Genomic DNA, 24,490 nt, shown 5'->3' with positions numbered 1-24,490 from the left:
CAGCTCCAGGTGTGTCTGTCCAGTGGCAGCGGCCGTGGCACAACTCCAAGAAGCAGAAGTAAGGCTGGCTGTGCTGCCAGCCACAACCACGCAGAGAGGTGAATGAGCACGAGATGCCTCATATGTGAGTAACTCTGGGAAGCAGGAGTGCCTTGTGGGAGCGTCAGGCTGGAAACAGGTTTAGAAAAAGAATGAAGTGTTGCAAGTTTGGCTTTCTCCTGACAGCAGTAGCCTAAACAGGGCCGGGCATCCACATTGTTATCTCCCTCTCGTGATGAGCAGGTGAGTCATCTGCCCAGACCTGCCCTCTCCCAGGGGAGTAGCCAGGCGGTTGCACAGGTTACCTTGTCATCGTGTGCCAAGGGGGAGCAATTGCTGGCTCCCCAGTTAGGATTAGCCAGTTAGGTTTATCATTTATCTGACAGCCCAGTGATGTGTGCAGCACAGCACCGGCCCGCGCCCACTCACTCCTATCAATTTGTTTTGCGGGTCATTAACTCCTGGATGTAGGGCAGTCTTTGGTTAGGACCACTGCACCCCACCCCTTGATGCAGACGTGGTTAATTGGCTTTTCCTGAAGACACTGTAGTTCCTGGTTAAATCAGAAAGCTTTTTGGCTCGTAGAAAGACTTTTACATCCAAAGTGATTAGTACAGCATAACAAGTGAAAGATACTGGATGTGGGAGCAGTACAGAGAGCACTGGAACTAAAAGCACTACCCTTGGGCAGTAGCAGGAGCTGTGGCTGCTTGGCTTGTTGTCTGGATATGTTGATTCTGATGTTAGCACTTCCAATTATACAACAGTGTGCTGCTCTTCAGTTTTTATTACTGACTGTATATCATTCAAGGTCCATGCTATCCAATTAAGGGCTTCCCCATGTTGCTGATTTGCCTTCTACATCTTGGCATTGTTCAGTGTGACTTGTGAGAAGCTGTCAGCCATATACAAGAAGTCATTTTTGGCATCTGATCACAAGTGGTACTTTGTGTATGTATGGTCCTTGTAGTCTGATTTATTAGTTTATTTACCTGCTGTCACTTACTGCACAGTATCTCATATCCAGAGCTGAAGGGGTTACTTAACCTTAGCACTTCTGTGGGGCCTTTTCACGTGGATGGTGCTTTTGGCTGTAGCCTGCAATTTCATAGGCTTCAGTCTGTGACTGAGGTTGGTTAGCAGACAGCCATGAGCTACGTGCTAGCAGAGCAGCAAGCAGCATGCTCCTTCACCAGCCTTTCTTGCTGCTGGGATGCCCACACTAGTTCTTTCTGCATCTTATGCGTCTCTTCTACTTCTTGTATCAGATCAAAATATTCCCATACTCTTATTAAGTGTGTTAGTAACAACCACAGAGCGTGCATGTTCTGCTTTTTCCCCCCCACACCACTTTAGGAGATAAGTTAACATTTCAGCTGGGGTGGGACATCCAGGTAAGTCTGGATCCAAATAAATAAGTCAGGACTGTTCCACCCCTGCCTGTGTATGGGACCAGGCAGGCACATGTTCTTTTTCCTTGCTGTCTTTCTTCCCAGAAGGCAGCCTCACTGAGGTTCTGCTCCAAACATAGCACACCGGTGCATTGCACACCCTACCCCTGGTGGAGACAATCAACCTGCTCCATCCTGCACTCACTGGCAGGCAGCTCACTGACCATCCTGTTTCCTGAAGGAGAAAGAGTGACAGGTTGGGACTGTTCCAAAGCTGTCAGTAGATGCGGAGAAAAGCATGTAATGGAGCAGCGCAGCAGTCCATTGCTTACATAAAAGTTTTATTGGAAATTCTTTGAATACTTGAAGTACATTGGAGACTGTTTCCAAAACAATACAATTTAGGAGCCTTCCCCTTCACCCAAAGTATCTGTAAAGCAGCAGCTACACACATGCTGTCTTTAACACAGAACTGAGCAGACATCTGCAAAAATAAACAGCCCCCATAACATAAGCTGTGGCAGGCTGCAGCAGCATCTAGCTCTTTCTTGAAGCAGAGCACTTACACAGTGGTCAGAGAACTCAGAGCCTACCTAGATGTAGCAACTATGTGTTGAAGCTGAGGAATGTCCAGAAAAGAGGCACATAACTCAGCCCTAGAGCATCTCTTTATTGCTGTGGCCATCCAGCTCAACACTAGCAGCTTATATAGGCAAATGTCCAGCCTGCTGAAGTAGAAAAGAACTGCCCCACTGAAGTGCTGCCTAACGAGATGGGGGAGCTGTAGCCATGTTAGGAACTGCAGCAAACGAGGGCAAGTATGTGGCTCAGGGGACCTCCTGGGCAGGATTAGCACAATGGCATGCCTTCTGCCACCTCCCTAGCTTTTCATTGTGACGAGAGGACAGCAGTAGCACTGGCTAGATGAAGTTCAATCTGTGCTAGGCTTCTCCCTGAATACAGCGTGAACCAGCACTTTTCCCCCTCTCTGCTGCTTTGCAGCTCAGCTCAAGCTGCCTGTAAGTTAAGGGAAAGGTGACAGCGACCACCCCTACAAGGTGATGGAGACCAGCTTCCTGAGCAGAGCTGAGAACCAGGCGATACCCTCGTTCCTTATGTTCTGCACTCTTCTGATACCTCTTCTACCTGTAAAACAAGGTGGCTCTGGCTGTGGGGATCAAGTATTTGTTAAATCCCATGTAACTTAAGTCCTCTACTAAGCCATTTAGAAACTTTAAGATGTCTGTGCGTCTACTTTTGTGAGGCTACTGAAAAGTTGGATTGGTTGAGTAAGCTGGGTAAGTCGGGGTGGGTAATTCTCCTTCAGTACAGCTCTTATCTGGACTTCTAGAACTCACACAACCTTCATGTGAAGGAACACATCACTTAACACAAAAGCCAATGAAGTTTAAGCACTGCGTTGATCTGACCTTACAATAAGCTCTACTCTGAACTTGGTTCCTTGCTCTACCAGGGGCACAGAATTAGTGTTCTAGAGAGGAGATGGGCTTCCCCCTGTCACCTGCCAGCAATCATCTCTGTCAATTAAGAATGCAGCAAAGTTGAAGAAGCTGCCACATCACACTAACTTGAAGGCTGGTTGCTTAACCACTCTAGGGAAACTAAGATGGTTCCTCAGTACTGACAGAACAACTTCACTTCTGGAGAAAGGGAAAAAACAAACAAACATAGATTAGGAAAGTAAGGGGTCTTGCAATTGCTTGCTTGTTACACATGGGAGGAGGAAAGAGAACCACGAGAAGACCTACCTTATCTAAGTTTCTGCTTAGTGTCACTGTTTCTCTTCTCCTCCTCATGTCAGACAAAAGACACACAACAGCCAAATCAACCCGAGTGCTGCCAGCCAGTCACAACTGCTAATAGCCAGCTCATTACAAAAATAAAAATTTCAGCTCATCGAAAGCCAGCTGATTAAAAAGTACCATAAGCTCCCAAAAATGTGCTTCTTTATAGAAGCTGCCTTCTGAATGGCTGAAGAATGCTGCAAATTCATCCATACCTATCAGAATACAGCTTTTTAACCTAAGTCCCCACCACTCCACTACACTGATGTGTGCATTTCGTTGTATCAGTGGGCCCTGACTGGGTGTAATGGAAACATAGTCCCCAAAACAGAGTATTATATTAATCAAGTCTGTCTTAGAAAATAAATATCTTGGATATTTTCCTGCAAAAGGAGACTCACGGGACAGGGTTCCATGGCACACATGCTGTTCTGCAGTGATCCAGGGCAGAATGACCCGCACTACTACATGAAAACAACATCTTTTAAATATAGGTTTCTTTAAAAGCAATAAATATTTCTTGATTAAGATCATCTATTAACCATAAAGCAGAAAAGTTTGCACGGGTTAGAGGAAAGAATCTTGGACTAAGACTCCTAATTACATTAACCCTAAAGAAATAGGATTCCTAGTATTTACAGTTACATTTCAAAAGCAGAGACTATGAATTCAGCATCATCACAGCTGCTACGTGCAGGCTTGCCAACACAGTCAACACTGGTAAACTCAGCATGGCCGAGTGTCAGTACACTCAGGAAGGAAATGTGGAAAGCACTTCTGTAGTTCCACTCCTGCTTATCAGCGAGCATAACAGAAGGCCTCACAAAACGACTGTGTAGAGACCCAGTTCCTTAGAAGCAGGAAAACAAAGGTAACTTGCGTTACGCAGGTCCCAAAGCCGACGTCTCTCCCTGGGCTCCAAGCGCTCACACTGAAGTCAGGCCGAAATGCCCCGTTCTGCGGAATGGATGTCCTGGACTTAAAACTGCTGATCTGCTGAACTCGCAGACCTTGGAAGTGAGCCAAAGCTTTCTATGCTCTAACAGGATCGAAGACTGTAGGAAAAAACAGTCTGTTAGCAAGAAACTAGGTCGAGGGAACTTATACCATGGGATCTTTGGAGGAAACATATGGAAACTGTTCACAAAGCCCCTCCACACAGAACAGACCGAAGAGAAAATGAGTTTCATACATTGGAGTTTAACTTCCTGTGTACCTACTGGTCATAAATTCAAAACTGAACGTGAACAGGAAGAGCGGTCCATAACTATGCAGTGGAGTAGCGGAGGAAAACCAGCAGGTGAGCTGTTGAAAGAGCAATCAAAGAAAGCTCACTTGATGGAAGGAAATAGTCAAAGTGAGACAAAAGGCAGAACAGGGGTGATACAGATATCTGTTGACATTGTTCTCCAGGATGCCTCGAAGACAAAGTGCTGCAGTAAAACTGGAAAATACCTTCACTGCAAGGTTTCTACAAAGGCATCAAACTCTTTGACATTTTTCTCATGGACCGCCAACTTCTCTGGTAATGAGTCCTGTAAGAGCAAAGAAGGGTGCAGATCAGGACTCACTCACAGCAGACAGACCATGAATTTAAAGCTTCCTTCTAAGGCAAAAATTCCTTTTCTAAGTCATCCAACCCCTCTCCACTGCTCTGGGCTCCCCTTCCCACGTGCACAGGAGTCCTCTGGTAGGATCGAGCAAGTGACCCTGAGAAGGGCACTCTGCCCAGGGTTTGTTTATTCTGCAGGAAGAGGAGGTGCACTGGGGCCTAGCCTTGTGCAGTTCCTCCAACAGATGGAGCACAATAGCCTGCTCAAGTCACTGCCTTAATCAAGTCACTTGCAGCGCTTCACCTTTGGAATTCATTTTTCCCCACAGTACGTTACAATGGCTGCAAGCCCAGTACTGTGCTCACCCAGACAACTCTTTCACCAGGATTTTACCTGTGCTCAGGCTGCAAGATCAGGCCTAGTCTGCCACTAAGCCTGATGCAGCAGAAGCAGGATCAGTTTTGAGGGATTAGTTTTGGAGGTCTGAATGACAACCACAGCAAGCAACCACAGACAGCAACTTTTAGCTTGAAGATAAACACACAAGCTTCAGAGCCTCAGGTGTGCCACAAACAAATCTGCATTTCTCTGGAACATATTAACGAGGGACCCCCACTTTGGGCAGGGCCTCTCTTCTGAGAGGATGCTACTTCTTTCTAACTAGGAATAGGGAGGGTACTATAAAGAATGTACAATTCCCACAGACAGAAACTTCATGGTTCCATACCAAATCCTCTGCCATGGACTGAGCTCCTATGTCAATGGAGAGGCTGCTGAGTTGAGGGGGGTTCTGAAACTCACGGTAAAATGTCCCCAGGTCCATTGGAAGGATGTCGTCTTTTGAAAATGCTGGTTTCTAGAATCAAAAACACTGCTGTTAATTCTCATTCAGAGACCTTGGCTTCCCTTTTACCATGATCTCAGGTAAAGATATGACCTGCTATTGGTCACCATCTTGGTATAACAACTGTTGCAATATTGCAGATGAAATAACTGAACAGCTCCAGCTTTAGTCCCTGCCTAGGCCAAGATCTGTGGTTGACTGAGTGCACTTGGAAGGGAGCATTTCCTTGGAATCTAGCTCCTTTAAGCATTAGAGAGGACAAAAAGCCCAGGTGTTGGTAGGAACTACAAAATTATCTCATCGGTAAGTGCTGGTACTGTGTGTCGGTATTACTGCAGTTCTGGGACTGGCAGGCTCTATTTTGGAGCAGAGAATCATGGATCTTTTCCCCCCAGTGAAAACAGCTCTTAAACCATTTGCCATTGTACCAGCACATAAAGCCCACCTGAGGATGCAGCTGTGTGAGAGCACTGATCAGAGCACTTACAAAGTCAATCATAACAAAGTCATCATGGGTGTTCCCTGTGCTGCTGCCACTGGAGCCCTCTGAGTGTAAGCTGCCTTGTAGAGGAGATTCAGTTTCTGGGGAGTCAGGAGGATTGACCTGCCCAAGAAATCAAAGATGGTGAGTACTGATCTTATGATCACATCTGTCTGCGTATTTTGACAGGGTGGGGACAGTCAGGAGGCTGGACCATGAGCACATGCTGTAGAAGGGGCAACAAAGACGTGTTTGCAAGTTGAGAGACCCCAAGACTCAGCAAAGGAGATTTCTTGAAACTAAGTAAGCTTAACTAGTTGTTTTCTCAAAAATAAAACAAAAACACCCTGTAAAAAATAAAACAACAACAAAAAACACACCACAAAGTGTAATCAAGGAAAGGAATAGCACGGACGTTGCATGAGGGGTGCTAAGAAGGTACATATTATACCTCTGAAGGGGCTTACCATGGGGTCGTTATCTTCCAGCTCAACATTCTTGGGAGCAAACATGGCAAAAGGAATGTCTAAGTTGGCCATGGTCACCTGAAGAGATTCAGCAAAAAGAATTTTACTAAGATGCTCTGCTCACCCAGCACAGAAAAGGCTACTGGAAGTCTTTGCCAGGCCTGCTAAAAATTGCCCAAGATCATGTCATCAGCTTGGCAAAAGGCCGACCACCTCATTTAAAAGGCATGAAATAGATTGTACTCAGCTGACTTAATACACATATTCTGAGGTGGGATTTCATGTACACCTCTTATACAAGACAGACAAGGATTAAAACACTGCTGTATTCAAACAAACCCTCTTTGTCCATCCAAAGAGCCTAGAAGAGGGCTTAAAAAAAACTTAATTAAAAGCAGCTTTAGCAACTGGGCAGATCTCTAAGATGAGATGCTTGCTTTTCCCTAAATGCTTGCTTACTTGTGATGAACCGGTCTATTGCACATCCTTTCAAAGAAAGGAGGCTTGCTGCCGGCTTCTCCAATTTATGAACCTGTGGTAGTAGCAGATCATTGTAGGACCAAAGTGGGGTATGAAGTCTTCCATACCCAAACAGGGTGTTGACAAAGTGGGGCAAATTCAGCAGCTGTCACATCCCCAAAGGGTTTTTATGAAAAATATGCCTGTAACAAGACCCTGTAGGCAAATGTTGCAGGCAGAAATACACACTCTCAAGTCTCCTTGACCAGCCTGGCATTGGGGTGCTTTTTTCCTTGATGTAAGAGGGGAGAACCAGAGTACAGTGCCCTCAGGAAATCTACTGCCAGTTACCTGGTTAATGGGTTTGTTGACAAAAGCTCCCACTTTCCGGATAAAGATGGTCTCCAAAAGGTCATGTGGGGAGCCACACTTCCCTTCGCTGCTGTTTGATACTGTTTCTGTGTCCTCACTGGGAAAGGAGAACAAACTAGTGACTCATGGCACAACGTAGACAAATCACATGCTCTGAAAGACTCCTTCATTTTTCTGAATCTACTCCTAGTATTGGAAAGGAGAAGAACAGAAAGCTCTGTCCTTGTTTCACACCATCCTCTTCAGTCAAAAAGGGGACTGGGACACTTGTGGACTCAGATTTTTGTTTAAATCTGGAACAAAACTAGTTAGTTGAATGAAAAGTTCAACTGACTTGAAACAGCTTTCTCTTTCTTGGAGAGGGACTTAACTTCAGAACGTGTATGTTCAGAGCTGTTCCTGCTCATCACTATTATTTTTTCAGTAATACAGTAGTTGCAGAGATCTGTCAGAAGGTGAGGGCAAGAAGCAGAATTTTATCAGTCATTCTGGTTACAGAGGCAGCAGTCTAATGCATCAAAACAGCCAGTGCCAGTATGGTTAATTCACTAAATGGCTACTGTTTATTTCTATGGCCTGTTTACTTTCCTACCACAGGTATTTGGAAATTTAAAACATCAAAAAAAAAGGTTGAGTCTCCTGGCACAATGACTATTTACATAATGTACCCAGAAAAGTGCTAGTGCAATTATGGTTTTTGGATTCCTCATAGCAAAATCTCTGCTTAGTATACGTGACTCAGAACTATGTGACCCCAAGAGACACTTCATAAGAAATGAATATGGTGACCAAAAAAAGAAGGACTTAATTAGCAGAAAGGGAGGTGATTTAGGACAGTTTGAGGCTGCATTGTTTCCTTTTAAGTAACTTTGTGCCTAAAGTTTTTTAATATTGTGCACAGATTTGCAGTAACTACAACTATTTTCCACAACAATTCTCACTGAATCTCTTGAGAATTTAAGATTCACTTGTGAACTTACTTCACCTCGTTTCACAATCAGCAAAACCAATACAGAGCTTAAAAAAAAATATATAAACTGTATAGTAAGGCTGCAGTAACTGAGGGCGCAAGCCATGTTATGGTGACCAGCAGCTATAAGTAGATGGGTGAGATCATTGTTTGGAAAAGGCTGAAAAAGTCCCAGTCAGAGAAAGCTGCTAGCTTTTTTTTTTTTTTTTTTGGGGGAGGGGGGAGGGAGAAGACAAGGGTTATGCTACAAACAATAGCTAAAAAGGGGAAAACAAAAAGTTTTATCTTAACGTGATTCTAAATGGGTTATCACAAGCAGTGATTCATCTAAAACCAACCTACCTACTGGAAGGAGTAGCTGCTGAGTAGTGGACTCCATCTAGCGGGGTGCACATCCGCTCTTGGTCAGCTTGGGTGCCATGTGCTGGCTGGCTAGGAACTGGGGGAACTCCCCCCTCTTTGCCTGGACCAATCAACTGAGATGGAGAGGAATGATCAAGTTAGACATCTCAAAATCAGTTCCACAACACAGGGCAATGCAGAGCAGATTCTGACACATTGGGACTAAGTTGTGGCTTCTGGCATATGACTTGGGCTCCTGCCCCCATGAGGTGACATCAAGTGGATGGTGAGCACCTCAGTACAAACTCTTGTTCCCTTCCTATTCCTCTCCACTTCAGGCCTGTTCTATAGAGCAGGGCTCTTTGTTCACAGGTCCTCTGCTTAAGGAGAGGGGGGTAATTAAAAATAAGAAATCCTATCATCTTCTTGCTACTGTCACTACATCAGCAAAATTCTGGTGCAGAAGCAACGTTACAGGCAGAAAAAGACTTCTGTCAACTTAGCTTATTTTGTCTGATGCATGGATGCAAATACACCAGTACGGACTGTCGGCGTGTCCTACAACTGCAAGCACTGTGCTGTGCTTGGAGACTTACAGTGGCAGCAGCTCTGTCAGACAGCCAAAGTTTGGAATTAGTGGCACATCAGTGCAGGCAAACAGGCTTGGTTCTGCAAACAGGTCTGGCCTCTCAGCACAGTTTCTCTACATGACCTTTACCCTACCGCAGCACAGTCAAGGATGCTGAGGAGCCAATTCCTAGCTTCTGTGCAAGCTGTGCTTCTTTCCCTATATTTACCCTAGATTCTTTTCATTCCTGACAGACAGGACACCAACGCATGCACTAGTTTCAAGGCCTCTCTCAGATGTAGAGGTGACATAATTGTTGCAATACCGGCCATGCTTGTTCTTCTACCCTCTACAAGTACCTGGTGAGGGTGTGCAGCATTCAAGCCACCAGCAAAGATTACGGGATACCCCATGTCAGCTGATCCAACTCCCAGGGCAGCAGGCTGATAGGAAAGACGAGAGCTGGAAAGCTAAGAAAGAAGAGAAAAAACAAGGGCAAAGGGAGAGGGGAGAGGAAGGGGAAGGGGAATGTCCCACAGTCTGAATAATCATCAGTCACTGAAGAAGGAACAGGAGAAGTCAGAGGCACAGCACAGTGTTTCAGGCTGGCAGAAGGATGCTAGATGTTCATTAGTCACTTGCAAAGGTTATTACTTCAAAAAGTTCTTATTGCAAGGGACAAAGTTTGGGCCTCGACAAGAAAGCAAAGCTGGTTTCCTACACATACAAGAGGCTATGTGAGGTATGACTGACATTCAGTCACAGGGCAGCTCTGCTCTACAAGGCTGTTTCACATACTTCAGGAGATAATGTTTTATTTTCCCAAAAAGCAACTGTGTTATCAACTGAACCCATTTCCATTGCACATTAAAATAACTGATCTTCATAACCTGTTTAAATAGCTTCTGCCAAAGAATACAGATGCCCATAGATGTGCTAAAGAGAAATGGGAAGCTAACCCTTGTGAGACTGCTTTAGGAATGAAGTGCTGGAAGCAGTGAAACCCAGGAGAAGTTCCTTACACACCTTAAGGAGAAATCTAGCTGGTCAGATTAAATAAGAACTTTCCTGGACTGACTTTCTTGACCTCAAGAGGAACAATTTTCAGAGCTCTGCGTGTAATACCAGCAGTGTCAATGCCAACATAATTTACAGGAAACTGATGAAAAGCACTTTTATTCAAATGAGGCTAGTTAAGCTGAAAGGAGCAATCTTTTCTCAAACAGCACGTGCGGTATTGTTAATATTTTGCTCGTATAGATATCCAGCAAACTTGACTCTTTTTGAAGAACTTGTATTGCCTTGAAGATTTTACATGCATCTTCCTGTAGAAGTTTCTTACGGAATTTATGGGAGCGTTGCTCACTGATATTACCTCTGTTTAAGAAATACTCAATATCTACAGCCACACTTCTCAATTCTTTAACCACTTTTTCTAAGTTTTCTAGTAGCCAAGCATTCCTATTTTTATTTATTTAAATATTTCTCTGTCCTCTGTTGTGAGACTTGCAAAAATATGAGCAATATGACTTTACACAGAGCTGTGAGATGTAAACAAATAACAGTAATTCGGGTCTTCATCAGGTGTTACTTGTAACCAGGAAGACAGATGGAAGTGAGTTTGTTTTGTTTTCTTCTCCTTCAAATTAACAGTAGCTCTGTTTTAATGACTAGTGCAGGTTCTAGGGAACGCCAGCTCCTTCTCAACCCCTGACCAGCCTGAAAAATTTATGCTGTGCCTTTTTTTTTTTCCTAAACAAAAAGCAAAACCTTGCTCTCCATTGAAGACCCTTTTAAAACCTTGCAGAAAACTCCTCTTTCTCCTGTATCCTCATTAAGTTTTACAGGCTGCTTCTTGCAGGACTGCTGTTCAGGGCAAAGATTCCAGGTGGGCTTTATATTTAGAGCGCACTGGTTTTGCAAACTGTTACTGGTTACTTGACCAAATAACATACCTGTCCCATTTGGGGTTGACCAGCCTTCCCCATGTACAACAAATATTCTGCATTGTCCAATTTGTACTTTCCTGTATTTGTTCTGTCATGCCAGTACTACCTGGCCATGTATAACATATTCGATTGACAACTCACTTGATGTGAAAAGGCCAGTCCCATCACTGGGACCTTCAAGGTGTCCGTCACGACAGGAGGAGGGGTCTGAAAATGTGCCTTTGTGACAGTAAAAACACACTGTGCACAAACACAGACACACAGAGGAAACAAGGAAAAGAAAGAGTGAGAGAGGGGGGGAGAGAGAGAGAGAGAGAAAGAGAAAGAAGGACTTCAGAGAACTATAAAGAGTTGGATGAACTGAACGCTAGTGAAGAGTGTTTGGCTGCAGCAGCCATACCTACACAGAGCAGAATTCTCAATGTTGCCTGAAACACATTGATTTTATAAAGAATTGACTGCTTTCCAATCTCAGTGAACCACTCCACACAGGTAATATTTAAGACTCCAGTGAACACCAACAGAAAGTAACTGCCAGAGACTGTCCCACAGCTAATTAGAACTGTTACCAGCCAATTAGCAAGGAGAAGCCTGAGTGGTTGCCAGAAAAAGCCAAAAGCAATTTTATTTTGGAATGTACAAATTACACTTATTTCATACTTTCCACCCATAGACACTCAGTCTTCCAGTATTTGGAAGGGCAGCAGGAATCATATCTTTGCATGTCTGTGCTGCACCCTTAGACTAAAGAGGGCCCAGACTAAGGGAAACACAAGCATATGGATGTGAAGAGAAAGCTCCTTCACCAGTACTGACGCTCCAGAAGTAAACACTGTCTTACAGAGGCTGCTAATGCAAAAAGGGCAACCCAGATCTGGTTTAGTCCTATACCTTGTAGCAGTCATTCTCCTGTCAGCACAGGATTACGACAGATTGTTTCTGGGTATTACCTGTGGCCAGGTTTTCTCATGAATTTGGGGTACTTTACAACACACACACAACAGATATGCTATACAAGCTCACAGGGAGAAGGTAACCCTTATTTCCTTGTATCACACAGGCTAGGCCTCATTTCTTCTGGGAAGGCAGGCAGAGCTTTGGACAGTCTGCCTATAGGCTGTCTACACCACACAGTTTCCAGTATTCTCCTAAGCATTAAGTTGTAAATAGAAAGTTGGAGAAAGAAATTAGCTTTTTTCCCCCTCCAATTTACTTTAGAAACCACTCTGTCAAAACAGCCGTACAATTCTAACTGTGGTAAAGAAGACTGGCAGTTGCTTTATAAATAAGCATACAGCACATGGCAGCTGTGAGCCACAAAGAAGCAAGAATGTAGGCTCATACTTGATGTGAATCCTCGAGGTTCATCTGGTTTCATAAAGCTTTTTTCCCCTCAGTGACAGCAAAGCTCCATGTCCCCTGGGGAAATGTCAGCTTCAGTGTATTTACAAACATTCTTACTGTTAAGTAACGCTGGCATGAGCAAGCCAGTGGAAATTTCCTCGTGACCTTACTGCACTTAGCTTGCTTTGTGAACAGGCAGGACACAACTCTGCCACAAACCCATCTCCTGAGCTGTATATCCTGGAACAGGAAAAAAACTTTATTCCTTCAGACTTACCGTGAGTGCTGGCTGATCACTTCAACATTGCCTGAGGTTCACTGCCTGAGGTCCTGTCACCCAAAAGCTGCCAGTTGGCACCAAAATGCTTCCTAAGAAGAGCTCATTTCTAGCTCATTCATTCAGTAGAACACACTCTGCTAAACCAATCATACTACTTCCTCTGAAGCAGCAGAAAGACCCATAGCAAATTCTTTCAATTTGGAACCGCATTCCAATTGTACTTCATTCCGCATTTCACATCCAAAGCAAAAGAGATTTACAGACTCTTTAGATTGTCTTTAAAGTTCAGTAGAGCCATCTGCTTGGCTGGACAGCAAGGCAGAACATTCGTGAATATTTAAAGTCATAGGAAAACAGCAAGCTGGCCGAGTCTTCAAAATACAGAATTGTGGAGTCAGATATATATGGATAGGAGAAAAGGCAGTAATTGGAGTTCCTGTTTTCCAAGGTTCAGAAGGCATCCATTTTCTTTTTTAAAATTGAAACTTCAATAAAATTTGCATGAGTAGGTGGAAGTACAGAGTACTATATTAAGTCCTTAGTTCAATATGATGACCTAGTTTATTTGCTGATACTTACTCCTGCTGCCCAAACTTGTTTTAGACGGTCCAAAAAGGCTTTTGTCTTTTTTCTGATTTTCCAGAATGCAATCTGGAAAATATGACTGTGCCATATGCGTCTTCCTGATAATTTAGTGTTTCTTTCTCAATGTCAGCCTGTTACCTCTACTTATGCTACCTGGCATTGATCCCTTGAATTCCTGTTTTCGCAGCACCAGTATGTGTATGTATCTAGTACACTGCTATCCTCTTCAGGCATGTCTCAGCTAAAGGAGTTGGTTCTTTTGGTCTTTCTCAGTAATTCAGTCTTTGTAGTCCTTTAGCATCCTGTTGAAATTAGTATCTAACTAGGTTTTACTCAGAATGCAATCAGAGTAAGAAGCTTACACATTAAATTTTAATTAGCAGCAGGAGGCTGCATGTTTGCACAGCATTTGATGTAGGAGTATGCACACTACGCTAACAGTGATTGTTCTTCGTGGGAATAAAAAGAGCCTGTTTTCTCTTACCTGAGATGGAGGAGAGGTGGAGAATGATGTGGTACACACTTCTTGGGAATCTTCTACTGAGGGGTATACCGCACCGTTGTCCTCACCAGCTCTAAAGTAGGAAGAGAAGAAAAACATCCTAACTGGAAATATTCCACACAACAAACAAATAGCAAAACACACTGGGACAAACGCTGCAGGGAAGTTGAGAGTATTTGGGTGGAGTTGAAAGGAGAATTATTAAGGGCTCTCATAATCTACTTGGGAGAACTGAGGAAAACAGGGTATGGAAATGTTCATTTTCCCCAGAATTATCCTAAGAGCTTCTCTTCTACCCACAAATAGAAATAAGACCCTGTATGTTTTTGTTTGTTAAAAACAAACAAAAAAACTAAAGAAAAGGTTTTCTTAAACACTAAACAAAGTTTTTCTTATACTAGCCAATGCTACCAGCTTTCATGTTTACCAAACCACTGTCAAACAGTACCTCCGGTCCTATTCTGAGTGCTCTCACATGAACTTTGGACAAACCTCTCATCTACAAAGAGAAATTCACCTTTAATCTTTCTCGATTGGAAATCCCTGGAGCTGTATGCCTCTGGACATGTAGTTCTACAGCAAGAGTAACTGTTACCCTTCTAAACTCCCAAAGACAGCCAAGGTTAAACCTCTTTTGTCTCCAAGTGCTTCTGTAAGGAATTTGGTAAAATACTGGGGCTTGCTGCACTTAGCATGCTAGACACAAAGAGAAATGTTGCCTTTCCTTATATGCTCAATCAGATCAATATGATTTACCCTAATTCTCCAGTCTCCCTTCCCATGCAGTCAGTGGAAAAGGCTCTGTATTTGGGCGTAACGATGCCTTCACCATGGCCCATGACTTCACTCAGCATTTCCTCACCTGTAATTGCAGGGGTGCATGGGCGAAGAGCTGGGATAGGGACGGTCCACAAAGTGATCAATGATAATCCCCATGATAGGAGGGGTCCTCTCAAACTGCCTGCAAGGCAACAAGCAATGGCATTATTGGTAAAGCTGCTTTTTTTCTTTACTGCATCCCAATTCATGGTACCCTCACAGAGAGCCCTAGTGTCTGGAAATGGGACCAGAGCATCTTTACAATTTAGCCCTGCAACTCCAAGCATCAGCAATTTGGAGTTCTAGAGCCTGACTCAGGACTACCCAAATACTCTGTTGCTGCAAGACTTGAGCATTAGAGAATATTCTCCATTAAGGAGAATTTCAGCAGGAAAGGATAAGCAGAAGGGAAAGATTTAGGGGCTTATAATATGAGGGGTTTAATACTACGTTATTGTGAAACAGTTCCTGGTATGATCCCATTTTCTCACCTGGTTGACATGAAAGCAAGGTTGATTCTGTAGGCACAAGACAAAGTGATGGTGCCAACTGGGGTACCCACTGTCCCAACACGAACTGTTTGGAAACCTGTAGGGTTGAAGAATGATTATCAGTTCTACTGATTACACAGAACCTGATTACTTATGTTCCTTACTGCCTTATTGCATGGTCTTATTTCTATGGTGTTTTCATTATCCCTCGCAATCTCAACTCCAAACACACACACCCTATATCAAAGCAGCACTAGGTTGCCTTGCTGGTAGGCTTCATCTACAAGACTCCTGATGTTGCTTCTCATCTTGGTCTCATATATTGCTCTGAAATCCTTCTTGATCCTGAGTAGATCACTATCTCCTTTTTCTGGTTCTACACCTTTTAAACATAACTTCATATTCTTCTTTCAGTTCTGGATCGCTAGAGTTAAACTGGCAATCGCTCTCGACTTTGTCAAAGCACCACACTGTACCTGCCACATTATGACATGACCTTTCACTGATCCAGATAAAAATCATGTGTAAACCTCAGGCTTTACGTTCCTTGTGGCACTTAGGAATAGTAACAAATGTGTCACCAGTACAGAAAACAGTTCTGCTCTAGTTTGTGTGTGTTCCCTAACCATACCTTCTCCCAAGCCGCTCAGTTGCACTTCACCAAAATATATCCTGAAAGAAAGAAAAAAAAAAAATCGATTAGGTCCAGTGGGCACATAAGTCTAGCATACATCTGTATTACTTATTTAATTTTATGAGTTGAACAGTTGGAACCACTTTTCCTCTTTAGGAAAAAACATAAGCAGTAGCTAGAATGCCCATCTCAGCCTTCCAGCTACTTCAGAGGAAGACATGCCACATAAAAAGGAAGAGAAAATTGTAGTTGAGTCTAATCAAAAATATTTCTTTAAGTTTTAAATGTCTCAGAATGAGGCTATAAGGTGACACACAGTTCAAAGTTCTCTTTATTGCTCTTCAGTAGTAGCTAAATCCAATTCATTTGAATTTATTGTCACTCATCCCTTTTTACTACATTTACAGTTGCACTATGCAAATCTATTTTTGTCTCTGCTATTCCAGATAAGGAATTTCATATTCCACTTTACCTGTACAGTATCACATATTCATGGCCTTGTTTCCTTGAGAGCCTGTAGGCTGGAGTTACCCTGGTTATAGCTAGCAAAGACTTCAGTAGTAGAGACAGCCTGTTGTATACGGTGTATGAAACTTTGATTTCTTTGTCACACCTATAGAACACAAGGGAAAAAATAGAAGTAAGAAAGCAAATTTTTACTCAAAATGAGTCTTGGCCAATTCTTTCATGTCAGTTTTATTGCCAAAATGACAAAAATAAGGTCCCAATGCAGTTTGCTGTTATTGACCAATCTGCTAAGTGTCCTACTAGTCACCTGTTGTAGAATTATTGAAAAATGCCATGCAGCCTTGTACTAGACAGAAACATCTTTACAATATTAGAAAAAAATGCAGTAAATGAATATATGTACTCTTGTATCTCAGGAGGTCTACTAATTATACTGGAAGAATGAACAAAATTACTATTTTCTTTTCTTGACACTACTATTAAACAGCTTGACAGCTGCACTAGACAAAGAGGCAACTTCCTTCTGAAGTGTCACAGGCCACACAGCCAATTATGTGCTCATTCATCAACATGGATCGAGCCCTTCCCCATTTCATGAGCTAAAACAAACAAATAGCAAACACAAAGAAAGTGTGAAGAATGCACTTACTTTTCATTCATTTCTAGACACCAAATTTCTAGCTCCATGGAATCCCCCTGGATCAGAGAAAGATGGCAAACAAAGGCTCATTTCAGACAATAAATCTTTTCACATCTCATTAATAATCAGCAACAACCACACCTCTCAGTACAGATGTTTCTCCCGGTTCCCACTTTCTTACAATGCAACAATAGAAAAAGGTGCACTGGAAGTCTCACTGCAAAACTTGATCACCTGAGGGAATGCCTTCCTCAGAATGGCTAAGCTCCTCACGGTCTAAGAAACTAAGTTTTGCTGCTCCATCACTTGTGTGTTTGGCCTCAGGTATTTGCAGTGTATTGTTTTTGTCATACAACATATTTCATTAACGTATTACCTAACTTCATAAATGGAGATGCTTTTGCATTATTTTGGGCTAAAAGGTAAGAGCTCTGGAAGGTGACTTAAGATTGAAGTAAAAAAAAAAAATTTAAAATCACCATCTATTTTAACTCAGTCCTCACCTCTGAGGTTTTGAGAGAAATCTCCACGCACATAGACCGTCCAACAGCGGGCAGCTGTCCTGCCAAGGCTTTCTTTGCTTCATGAGTAACCTCTGGTATATCTTTGATGGCCAAATTGAACTGCAGAATGAAAGAGATGATTCAATTTTTGCATTTCTTTGAAAAAAATGCCTAACAGTACACTGTGGAGGCCTATATATAACATACTAGGTCAGTGTCCATTGAAATATTTATGAAACAGAAAATTCCCAGATTGGCTCAGGCTTTTCATATTTGCAAACATTTCCTTGGCTGCTAATTCAAATGTTTTTCTTGATCCTGCCATAAAAAACTTGTTCCTTTTCTCTCACTTGCGTCATACGTTCACCCACAGAGTATCTTGTGTCTCTCCAATTTTAATAAAGCCCATCACTTATACAGTCCTGAACTGCAGAACTGCAAACTTCTGACAGAAAAGAACTCATCACCCCATCCCCAGCAGATCTTGGAAATGTGCCTTAGTCAGCTGGCAGGAGCTGCTGAGAGGTGTCATTTATCTCTCCTCTAATCAGCCCTTAGAGAGCCCAGAGTGACATGCTGCATGTCAACAAGAAAAGAAAAATGCCAATCAACATAATTGGATATAGTAGTTATTATATGAATAGTTATTACAGTCTGCACAAGACTGAAAGAACCTTATTGTGTTCTCAACACAAAAAAACAAAAACAGAAATGGAGCTGCTTCACAAAACATGACTTTACCCAGTCAGAGCCTGTTGGGGAGGATGATGATCGGGTACAGATCTTCTCTCCAAGTCGGGCCTGGACAATTACTTGTACCGTCTGAAATAGAAAGGACAAGATCTGATCTCATGAGCTCAGCAGAGTTCAGAACCTAACCGATATTCCAAGTGAAAAATGAAAGGGCTGACCAGAATGTAGAGAAGTAGAGTTTACTAATCTTCAGGTATAATCATCTTAAATTATCACATGCAACAGCTAAATGTATTTCAGACAGAAAGCGACTTCAAGCTGACCCTTCTTTGCTAGAACATGAAATGACTAAGTCAATTTTGTGATCGGGAGTTGCACAGTTTTCTTTACGACTGAACCAAAATTCACAATTATATCCTGAACCCTGGACACACAAACAGGAGCCTAGCCATTCCGTACTTTTATAACATATCCATTGCCAGAGTTTCTACTTGCACCTAACAAGAACAGGAAGTAAAATCTAGGTACCAAGTGAGGCCAAATTTTATAGTTGCGTATCAGCATAAATGTGGATAGGCTGGAAAGGAAGTTTCAAGCCCAACAGAAGGTACTACCTAGCTGCAGCGTGGTTAGATGGGTTGACAGGAGCCCCGCGCTGACAGAGGTGTGATGTGCCTGCAACTGATTCTATGGCTTTTTTTGTAAAAAAAAGAAAAACAGAGGGATTTACTCACACGAGAAAAACTTACCTTTAGAGCAAAAAACTTGATGAACTTGTCCAGGTCCTTCCTGTCCTGGGAACTGAGATCAGTGTCCATTGCATATGGCAATCTGAAATACAGCACAGGCATAGGAATGAAATCTACCTTCAGCTTTCTGTCTGGATTTTAAGATTTCAAAATATTTTGCCATTTGAGGCTATGTCAAGAGAAATATACAAGCACCAAAGGCCTCTGCCTGTTAAAAGACCAACATGTTAAGAACTTTGAACTTTTTTTTAAACTCCCATGAATAATAATATATTTGGTCCACGCAAAAGATACTAGGAAAAAAAAGGAAAAAAATGGGGGGTCACAATTAAAACTGGGTACATTTTCTCTTATTTCGCTAGTTTAATTAAAAAATAAATACATAAAACAATCAACACACCAACACCACACTGAGTTCTGTATCAAGCTGTTCATCAGACATGGGAATCTTGGCTTCAGAAATAATATATTCTCTGTTAACAGCACTGGTCAAAACCAAGCCAAATTGTTTTTTCTTGGGTCTGAAGTTCTAAAAGCAGCACCCAGTTGTATTTCAGCAGGTACCGAAATCTGTATAACAAACCATTGCTGTGGAATGGGCTTCTTTACTCCCAACAAACAGTACTGACAGTAAATCTGTACAGCCACAAATTTACCTACAACCAACCGAAAAGATGTATTTTTTCAAAGGATAGACCACAATGCCACGTGCACTCCTCTTGACAGCCTCAGATGCCAAATACTCAGCTCCCACAATCACGCCGGCTTGATTTTCAAAGTATTACTGGTGGTTTTAGCAGCGCCATGGAACTTGCACAGTGCCTGAAGCCAGGCAGGCCAAGCTACTAAGCAGATTTCTGCCACCACCACCTCACGTGGTCTGGGATAAAAGGTAATTTCCCTGTCTCTCAGCTTCTTCGCATGTAAGTAAATAACCATACAGAGACCATGGGGAAGACTGCCTTAATTAGCAGTTTTGATTGTGCTTTTTGCTCATAAGCCTTCAAAGTATTAATTCATTCTGAATTCCTGTTGCTGTTCTGCTTCTGAGACAGCTAGTCACCCTGAAGCGGCTCGTCCAACATCACCTACGTAGGGACTGCGCTGCCCAGGGCAGAAATTTTGGCGTCCCCAGGTCAGCGGGTGAGCAGCGGATGTGTGTGAGGTCACTTCACCCAGTGTCGAACCTCTAAGCAACGCCTGAACTTGCAGCACGACCGCAGTGTCGAGAAGGGCTGGGCATGCGACTTAATACAACTTAAAGCTTAGCCAAAGGGGCCGATAACCCCGATCACACAGAAAATATCATATAATCTTTCATGGCTACGCACATCCAGAACTTCTACTTGAAATATTTCAATTAATAGAAGTAACCGCCTATTTTAAGTAATGCTGCTACGTAAGAGCACTGCAATTAATAGGGCATGTTATAGAGCCGAATGCTGCTTTCTGCATGACTCGATAAAAACAAAGCTGAGCACCTAGTATGGTGGGAAGTTCCTGGGCTACATTCATAGGGCACCTGCCAGCACTACACCTCTTATTATATATTATTTGATTTGAAAACTAACAACACAAACAATTTAACAGTAGATACATTATCAAATTCGGATATCCTAACCTCCTCAGGAGGAGAAGCTTTTCGTATTGACCCTTCCCACAAAAAAAAAAAAAAAAAAGTGAGTGAAATGTAGTCATTATTTTTCTGACTTAACTAAGCAAAGCACTGTGGGGGTTGAGAGGACCTGAGATCCACAGAAAACCTGGCTGATATAGGCAATAAAACACTGCATTAAAAAATACGTCTTTTTCTCAGCAAGGAAAATGCTGACACTTAAATACCAAGAGAAATCAAATTAGCTTTTAATGTGAAAAGAAGTGAGAGGGACTCCTGGAGAAAGGTACAAGGAAGAATTTATCCTTATGGCACAGGAGAGCTGTCGAATAAATCACCTGCATTTGCCTTATGGGACTGGAAAGAAATTCTGGATGTCGACTGCCACAAAATGTTAGGGAACTAACGAAAGATGTTAGGATCGGTGGCCAGTTAGGAAAGGAAACGACGCAGACCATCAGCATGGTTCTCTGTGCAACGTAGGCATGAGTTCTGGTATTACCCAAATATCTCTAGAGGGGACAGAAACAGCCACCAGAGCCATGCCTTGGAGGCAGGGTTCCAAGAATGAGAGCTTCACAGTTCTGCCCTGCTCCAGCAGAAACAGAAATCTTTCTGCAAGATCCTGAACTTTCTGTAACATCCGTGAAACATTTGGAGTTTATCATATCTCAAGCTCCAAATGCCAGCAACAGCTGACTCACCCGAGTTTAAAGCACAGCAGGAACAATCGGGGCAAGATTCCACGTCAGGGATCTGTAATTTCAGGGAAAACTATGACCCTGGAACTCAGCCCCTGCCACGTCTAAGGCCTGTCATCTGGCAACCAGCATCTCCTCATTTTTGCAGGGAAGCCTCTGATGATTATTTGCGACCTGCTGAGGCAGTGTTCACCTGCAGAATCACTCTTGAGAAGAGTCAAGACAGACCTAAACTACAAATGTTTTATTTACAAAAATGCTTTCATGACCTTGGGTTTGCTTCCACAATCTGACCTCAAAATTCTTTAAATTTAATTTCACCAAACTTGTTCAACTCCTGAAGTCCTGCAGGTTGTGATGCCAGCACGGTCCTTGTTAAGTGCCAGTCATCCAAGCAATGCTCAGCTCAGTGAGGACGCTATCTAATTTTACACTGACTAACAACTAGAAGGAACTAACCTTTGGTCTTGTTCAGAAATCTACAGATGACTGCTTCCCCCTCAACCAAATAATCCCTTAAACAAACAGACCTCACTGCTTTAGCCTTGCACACAGGCTGTTCACAGGTAAAACAAGCGTCTTGGCTACCTGGCTTTCTGCATTGTCTCTCCCTTTCTGCAATATCTACTTTCATACTCATCTTTATTCATGTGGCTTTGTCTCTGCTTCCCTCTATACAGAAAAGTCTGAGAAAAATATTCAAAGGAGAAATGCCACGTGGCTTTTTTAGCAAAAGCCTCTCTTTTTTACAAGGTTACAAGGTAAATATTAGCCTTCCCCATTGTTTTGACACCTAAGCATTGTGCCTCGCACACTCTACCTGTAGCTACAGCACCCTTCACCAAGCGAAGGACACGTGAGCAGAAGGCGACGGCACCTCGCCTGCATGATGCAACAAACTGCAAGAGCCGTCCCCTCGGTGCATCGGTGCAGCCTGGAGGAACAAGGCAGCACACGTGGCCCCGCTCCGCTGCCAGCAGCCGTGCTGCATGCAGGCACTTGTGAGCCCGGCGCCCAACAGGTGCACGGCGACACCTGCGAGCACCTGCATTACCGTACGGGTTTTGTGCCTGGGAATTCGCTGTGCAAGCGTGTTTGACGCTCGCATAAAGGAGCTGAAGCACTTGGCACGCACCGGGCGTTAGCGTTAGTGCTGGGGAAAGCACATACGAGCTGCTGCCATTACCTCCCTCCTCTGAGATTTCACTCTGGGCCATGGCCGCTACAGTTTTACCTCATCATGCTTTCCTTTAAAACTGATACGCACAATAATTAGTCAAGGTTTCTACCCCAGAGCAGCACGCTGACATTAAATAGAGCACAGGGCAGTGACAGCCCTTCTCATTCCTAAGAGGCAGACCGCGCTCATCCCAGTTCCCCCTCCCAAATTATCTATTTGATTGTGGCCCCAGACTGGGTTCCCTGTTCCTTACCGCTCTTTCAGACCTTTCTTGTAAATACAGGACCCAGATCTCATCTCTGAGTACGCCCTCCGTGAAGCTCCAGAAGCTCCTTGTTGAATCACTCAGGTAAACAAGTACATAGAACTTTTGGAAGCTTTTAATAGAGTGCCTTTGATAAATAGGCTTGACTGCCAAGAAGGCTTTCCTAGAAGATCTCCGTCAACGATCATGGAGCTTCAGTGCAAGCAGGTATTTTGAGCACGTTAATAAGCAACTATAAAAAGATCTCTGCTGCAAAGTGCTCTGCTTCAAGGCGAGGCCTGTAAATCAAACTCTACACAGATCCTACAGTTACTAGAAGTTAATCTCCATTTCCCCTGCTTAGTGGGTTAGTCAGGAACCTGGGGAGAAAGAAGGAAGGAGAGAACTGTTCTGAATGTTAAGATGTCCCATAGTCATTCTTTAAAGTGTATGGATTTAAAAGAGAGCAGATTCTAGGAAAAAAAGTGCTTCACATGATACAAATATTCTGATCAAAGGCTCTGTAGCTCATGGAATGGTTAAGTTTTGACTGATAAGGAGGCAATTTTCCTGCTGATCAGGAAGTAGGTTTACTTCACCACTGGTAAATGCCTTCCCACGTAGGAAATACCTTATCAAGGACAGCCCTGCCAGCTCCCCTGGCTGAAGAAGAACACAACGAAGTAACCCCGGTCACATTCCGTACTTCCCCGCGGTCTGAACACGGTGCCAGCCCCAAGGTCCATCCCCTCGCTTTGTTTACCAGGCCCAAGTACGCGGAGCGAGGAGCCTGCCCCCGCACACGCTGCACCACGGCCACGAACACAAACACTGAGCCCCAACTTTTGCGTGTGCCCCTTGGGAGAAGCTGAGGTGCGGGATCACGGCCGAAACCCCACAGGGCCGAAACCCTCACAGGGCCGAAACCCTCACAGGGCCATCCACCCGGCCCTCCCCGACGCCCACACGCCGCGTGGCCGATCCGGCTGACACAAACAGGGGGGTTTCACCCCGTTCCAGGCTCTCCGGGCTTCCCTCGCCCACCGCGGGCAGCCCCCCCCTCACCGCCCGCCCCGCCACCCGCCCGGCCGCTCAGCCCCGGTACCTGCGCGGGGGCGGCGGTGCCGGCGGCTCATCCCGCGGGGCCCCCGCTCCTCAGCGCCGCTCCCTGCGCCCGGCCCCGGCCGCTGCCTCCGGCCCGGCCCCCGTGGGGAGAGGCGGTGGCGGCGGGGCTCCTCGCCGCCTCAGAGCCGCGGCCCGCGCCGCGCCGCCATCCCGGCCGCTTGTTTTCATCCGCCGCGGCGGGGGAGGCGCCGCCTGAGCGTCCGCGGCCGCACTTTCCACACGCGAGCAGCGGCCGCCGCTCCCCGCCCGGCCCCGCCGGGGAGGGAGGAGGCGAGGCGAGGAGCAGAGGGGCAGCGCCCGCCCGGCAGCCGCCCGCCCGCCCGCCGCCCGGCCGCTGGAGGCCGGCGTGAAGCCGTGGCGAATCTGCCGCCGGCCGGCGCCGCCTCACGGGGACCCCGAGGTGAGGGCCCGCGGCCGGGCCGCGGCCGTTGCCCGGCGGGGGGCGGCCCCGGGGGGGCGGCAGCGGTCCCGCAGCGCCCCGGAGCTTCGGGCTTACCGCGGGGTCGGGCCGGGGGTCTCGGCAACGCAGGTCCGGCGAGGAGCGGAGCGGCTACGGGACGGGAGTGGCGGGGAGATGGCAGCGCGGTGGTAGCGGCTGGGCGGTCAGAGCCCCTCCGCGCCCCCTTCCCGCCGGCTTCGTGCGGGCGGAGGCGCCGGGGGCAGCGCCGTGCCCGGGG

The 24,490-nt window shown here is 44.7% G+C and overlaps 2 protein-coding genes across 11 annotated transcripts in view; one reads left to right on the top strand and one right to left on the bottom strand.

The window, feature by feature from the left end:
* Positions 1 to 6,464, top strand: part of ARHGAP1 (Rho GTPase activating protein 1) — a 32,123-nt gene extending 25,659 nt beyond the window's left edge. Inside the window, exons 14-15 of one of the 2 annotated variants that reach the window (XR_007708357.1) lie at positions 4 to 124; positions 6,303 to 6,464. The gene's annotated coding sequence lies outside the window, so the exon portion shown is untranslated. Of the gene's footprint in view, positions 1 to 3 lie in introns of both variants that reach the window. The other variant, XR_007708356.1, reaches the window with a different exon arrangement.
* Positions 1,751 to 24,436, bottom strand: ATG13 (autophagy related 13). 9 transcript variants are annotated; one of them, XR_004777584.2, is made up of 17 exons: positions 24,310 to 24,431; positions 18,949 to 19,030; positions 18,248 to 18,328; positions 17,507 to 17,626; positions 17,013 to 17,059; positions 16,368 to 16,508; positions 15,893 to 15,933; positions 15,262 to 15,358; positions 14,814 to 14,912; positions 13,934 to 14,024; positions 8,724 to 8,857; positions 7,391 to 7,508; positions 6,581 to 6,658; positions 6,120 to 6,236; positions 5,516 to 5,644; positions 3,200 to 4,770; positions 1,751 to 3,091 (listed from the first exon to the last, which is right to left on the bottom strand). XR_004777584.2 is itself a non-coding variant. In XM_050711109.1 (17 exons), the coding sequence occupies exons 2-16, from the start codon at positions 19,015 to 19,017 to the stop codon at positions 4,739 to 4,741; spliced, it is 1,320 nt and encodes a 439-aa protein (XP_050567066.1). In that variant the 5' UTR covers positions 19,018 to 19,030; positions 23,794 to 24,001; the 3' UTR covers positions 1,751 to 4,290; positions 4,691 to 4,738. The 9 variants fall into 9 exon arrangements, 7 of the variants coding, with proteins under 7 accessions (XP_050567066.1, XP_035395546.1, XP_035395545.1 ...); XM_050711109.1 differs by lacking the exon at positions 24,310 to 24,431 and adding an exon at positions 23,794 to 24,001 and having other exon boundaries at positions 1,751 to 4,290; positions 4,691 to 4,770; positions 5,590 to 5,644; XM_035539653.2 differs by lacking the exon at positions 24,310 to 24,431 and adding an exon at positions 23,794 to 23,999 and having other exon boundaries at positions 1,751 to 4,290; positions 4,691 to 4,770.
* Between the last annotated feature and the right edge of the window lie 54 nt (positions 24,437 to 24,490).

Source organism: Cygnus atratus, chromosome 5 (genome assembly GCF_013377495.2).
Source record: "Cygnus atratus isolate AKBS03 ecotype Queensland, Australia chromosome 5, CAtr_DNAZoo_HiC_assembly, whole genome shotgun sequence".
Taxonomy (NCBI): domain Eukaryota; kingdom Metazoa; phylum Chordata; class Aves; order Anseriformes; family Anatidae; genus Cygnus; species Cygnus atratus.
This window is presented reverse-complemented; position numbering and strand designations above follow the sequence as displayed.

Bases quoted from the DNA above. Each gene is read 5' to 3' on its own strand.
- ATG13 (XM_035539652.2), bottom strand. From the start codon at position 19,017: ATGGACACTGATCTCAGTTCCCAGGACAGGAAGGACCTGGACAAGTTC. The intron at 14,025-14,813 runs GTGAGGAAATGC...TTCCTACTTTAG, and splicing joins ATGCACCCCTGCAATTACAG to AGCTGGTGAGGACAACGGTG. The intron at 6,659-7,390 runs GTAACTGGCAGT...GAATCTCTTCAG, and splicing joins TCAACAAACCCATTAACCAG to GTGACCATGGCCAACTTAGA.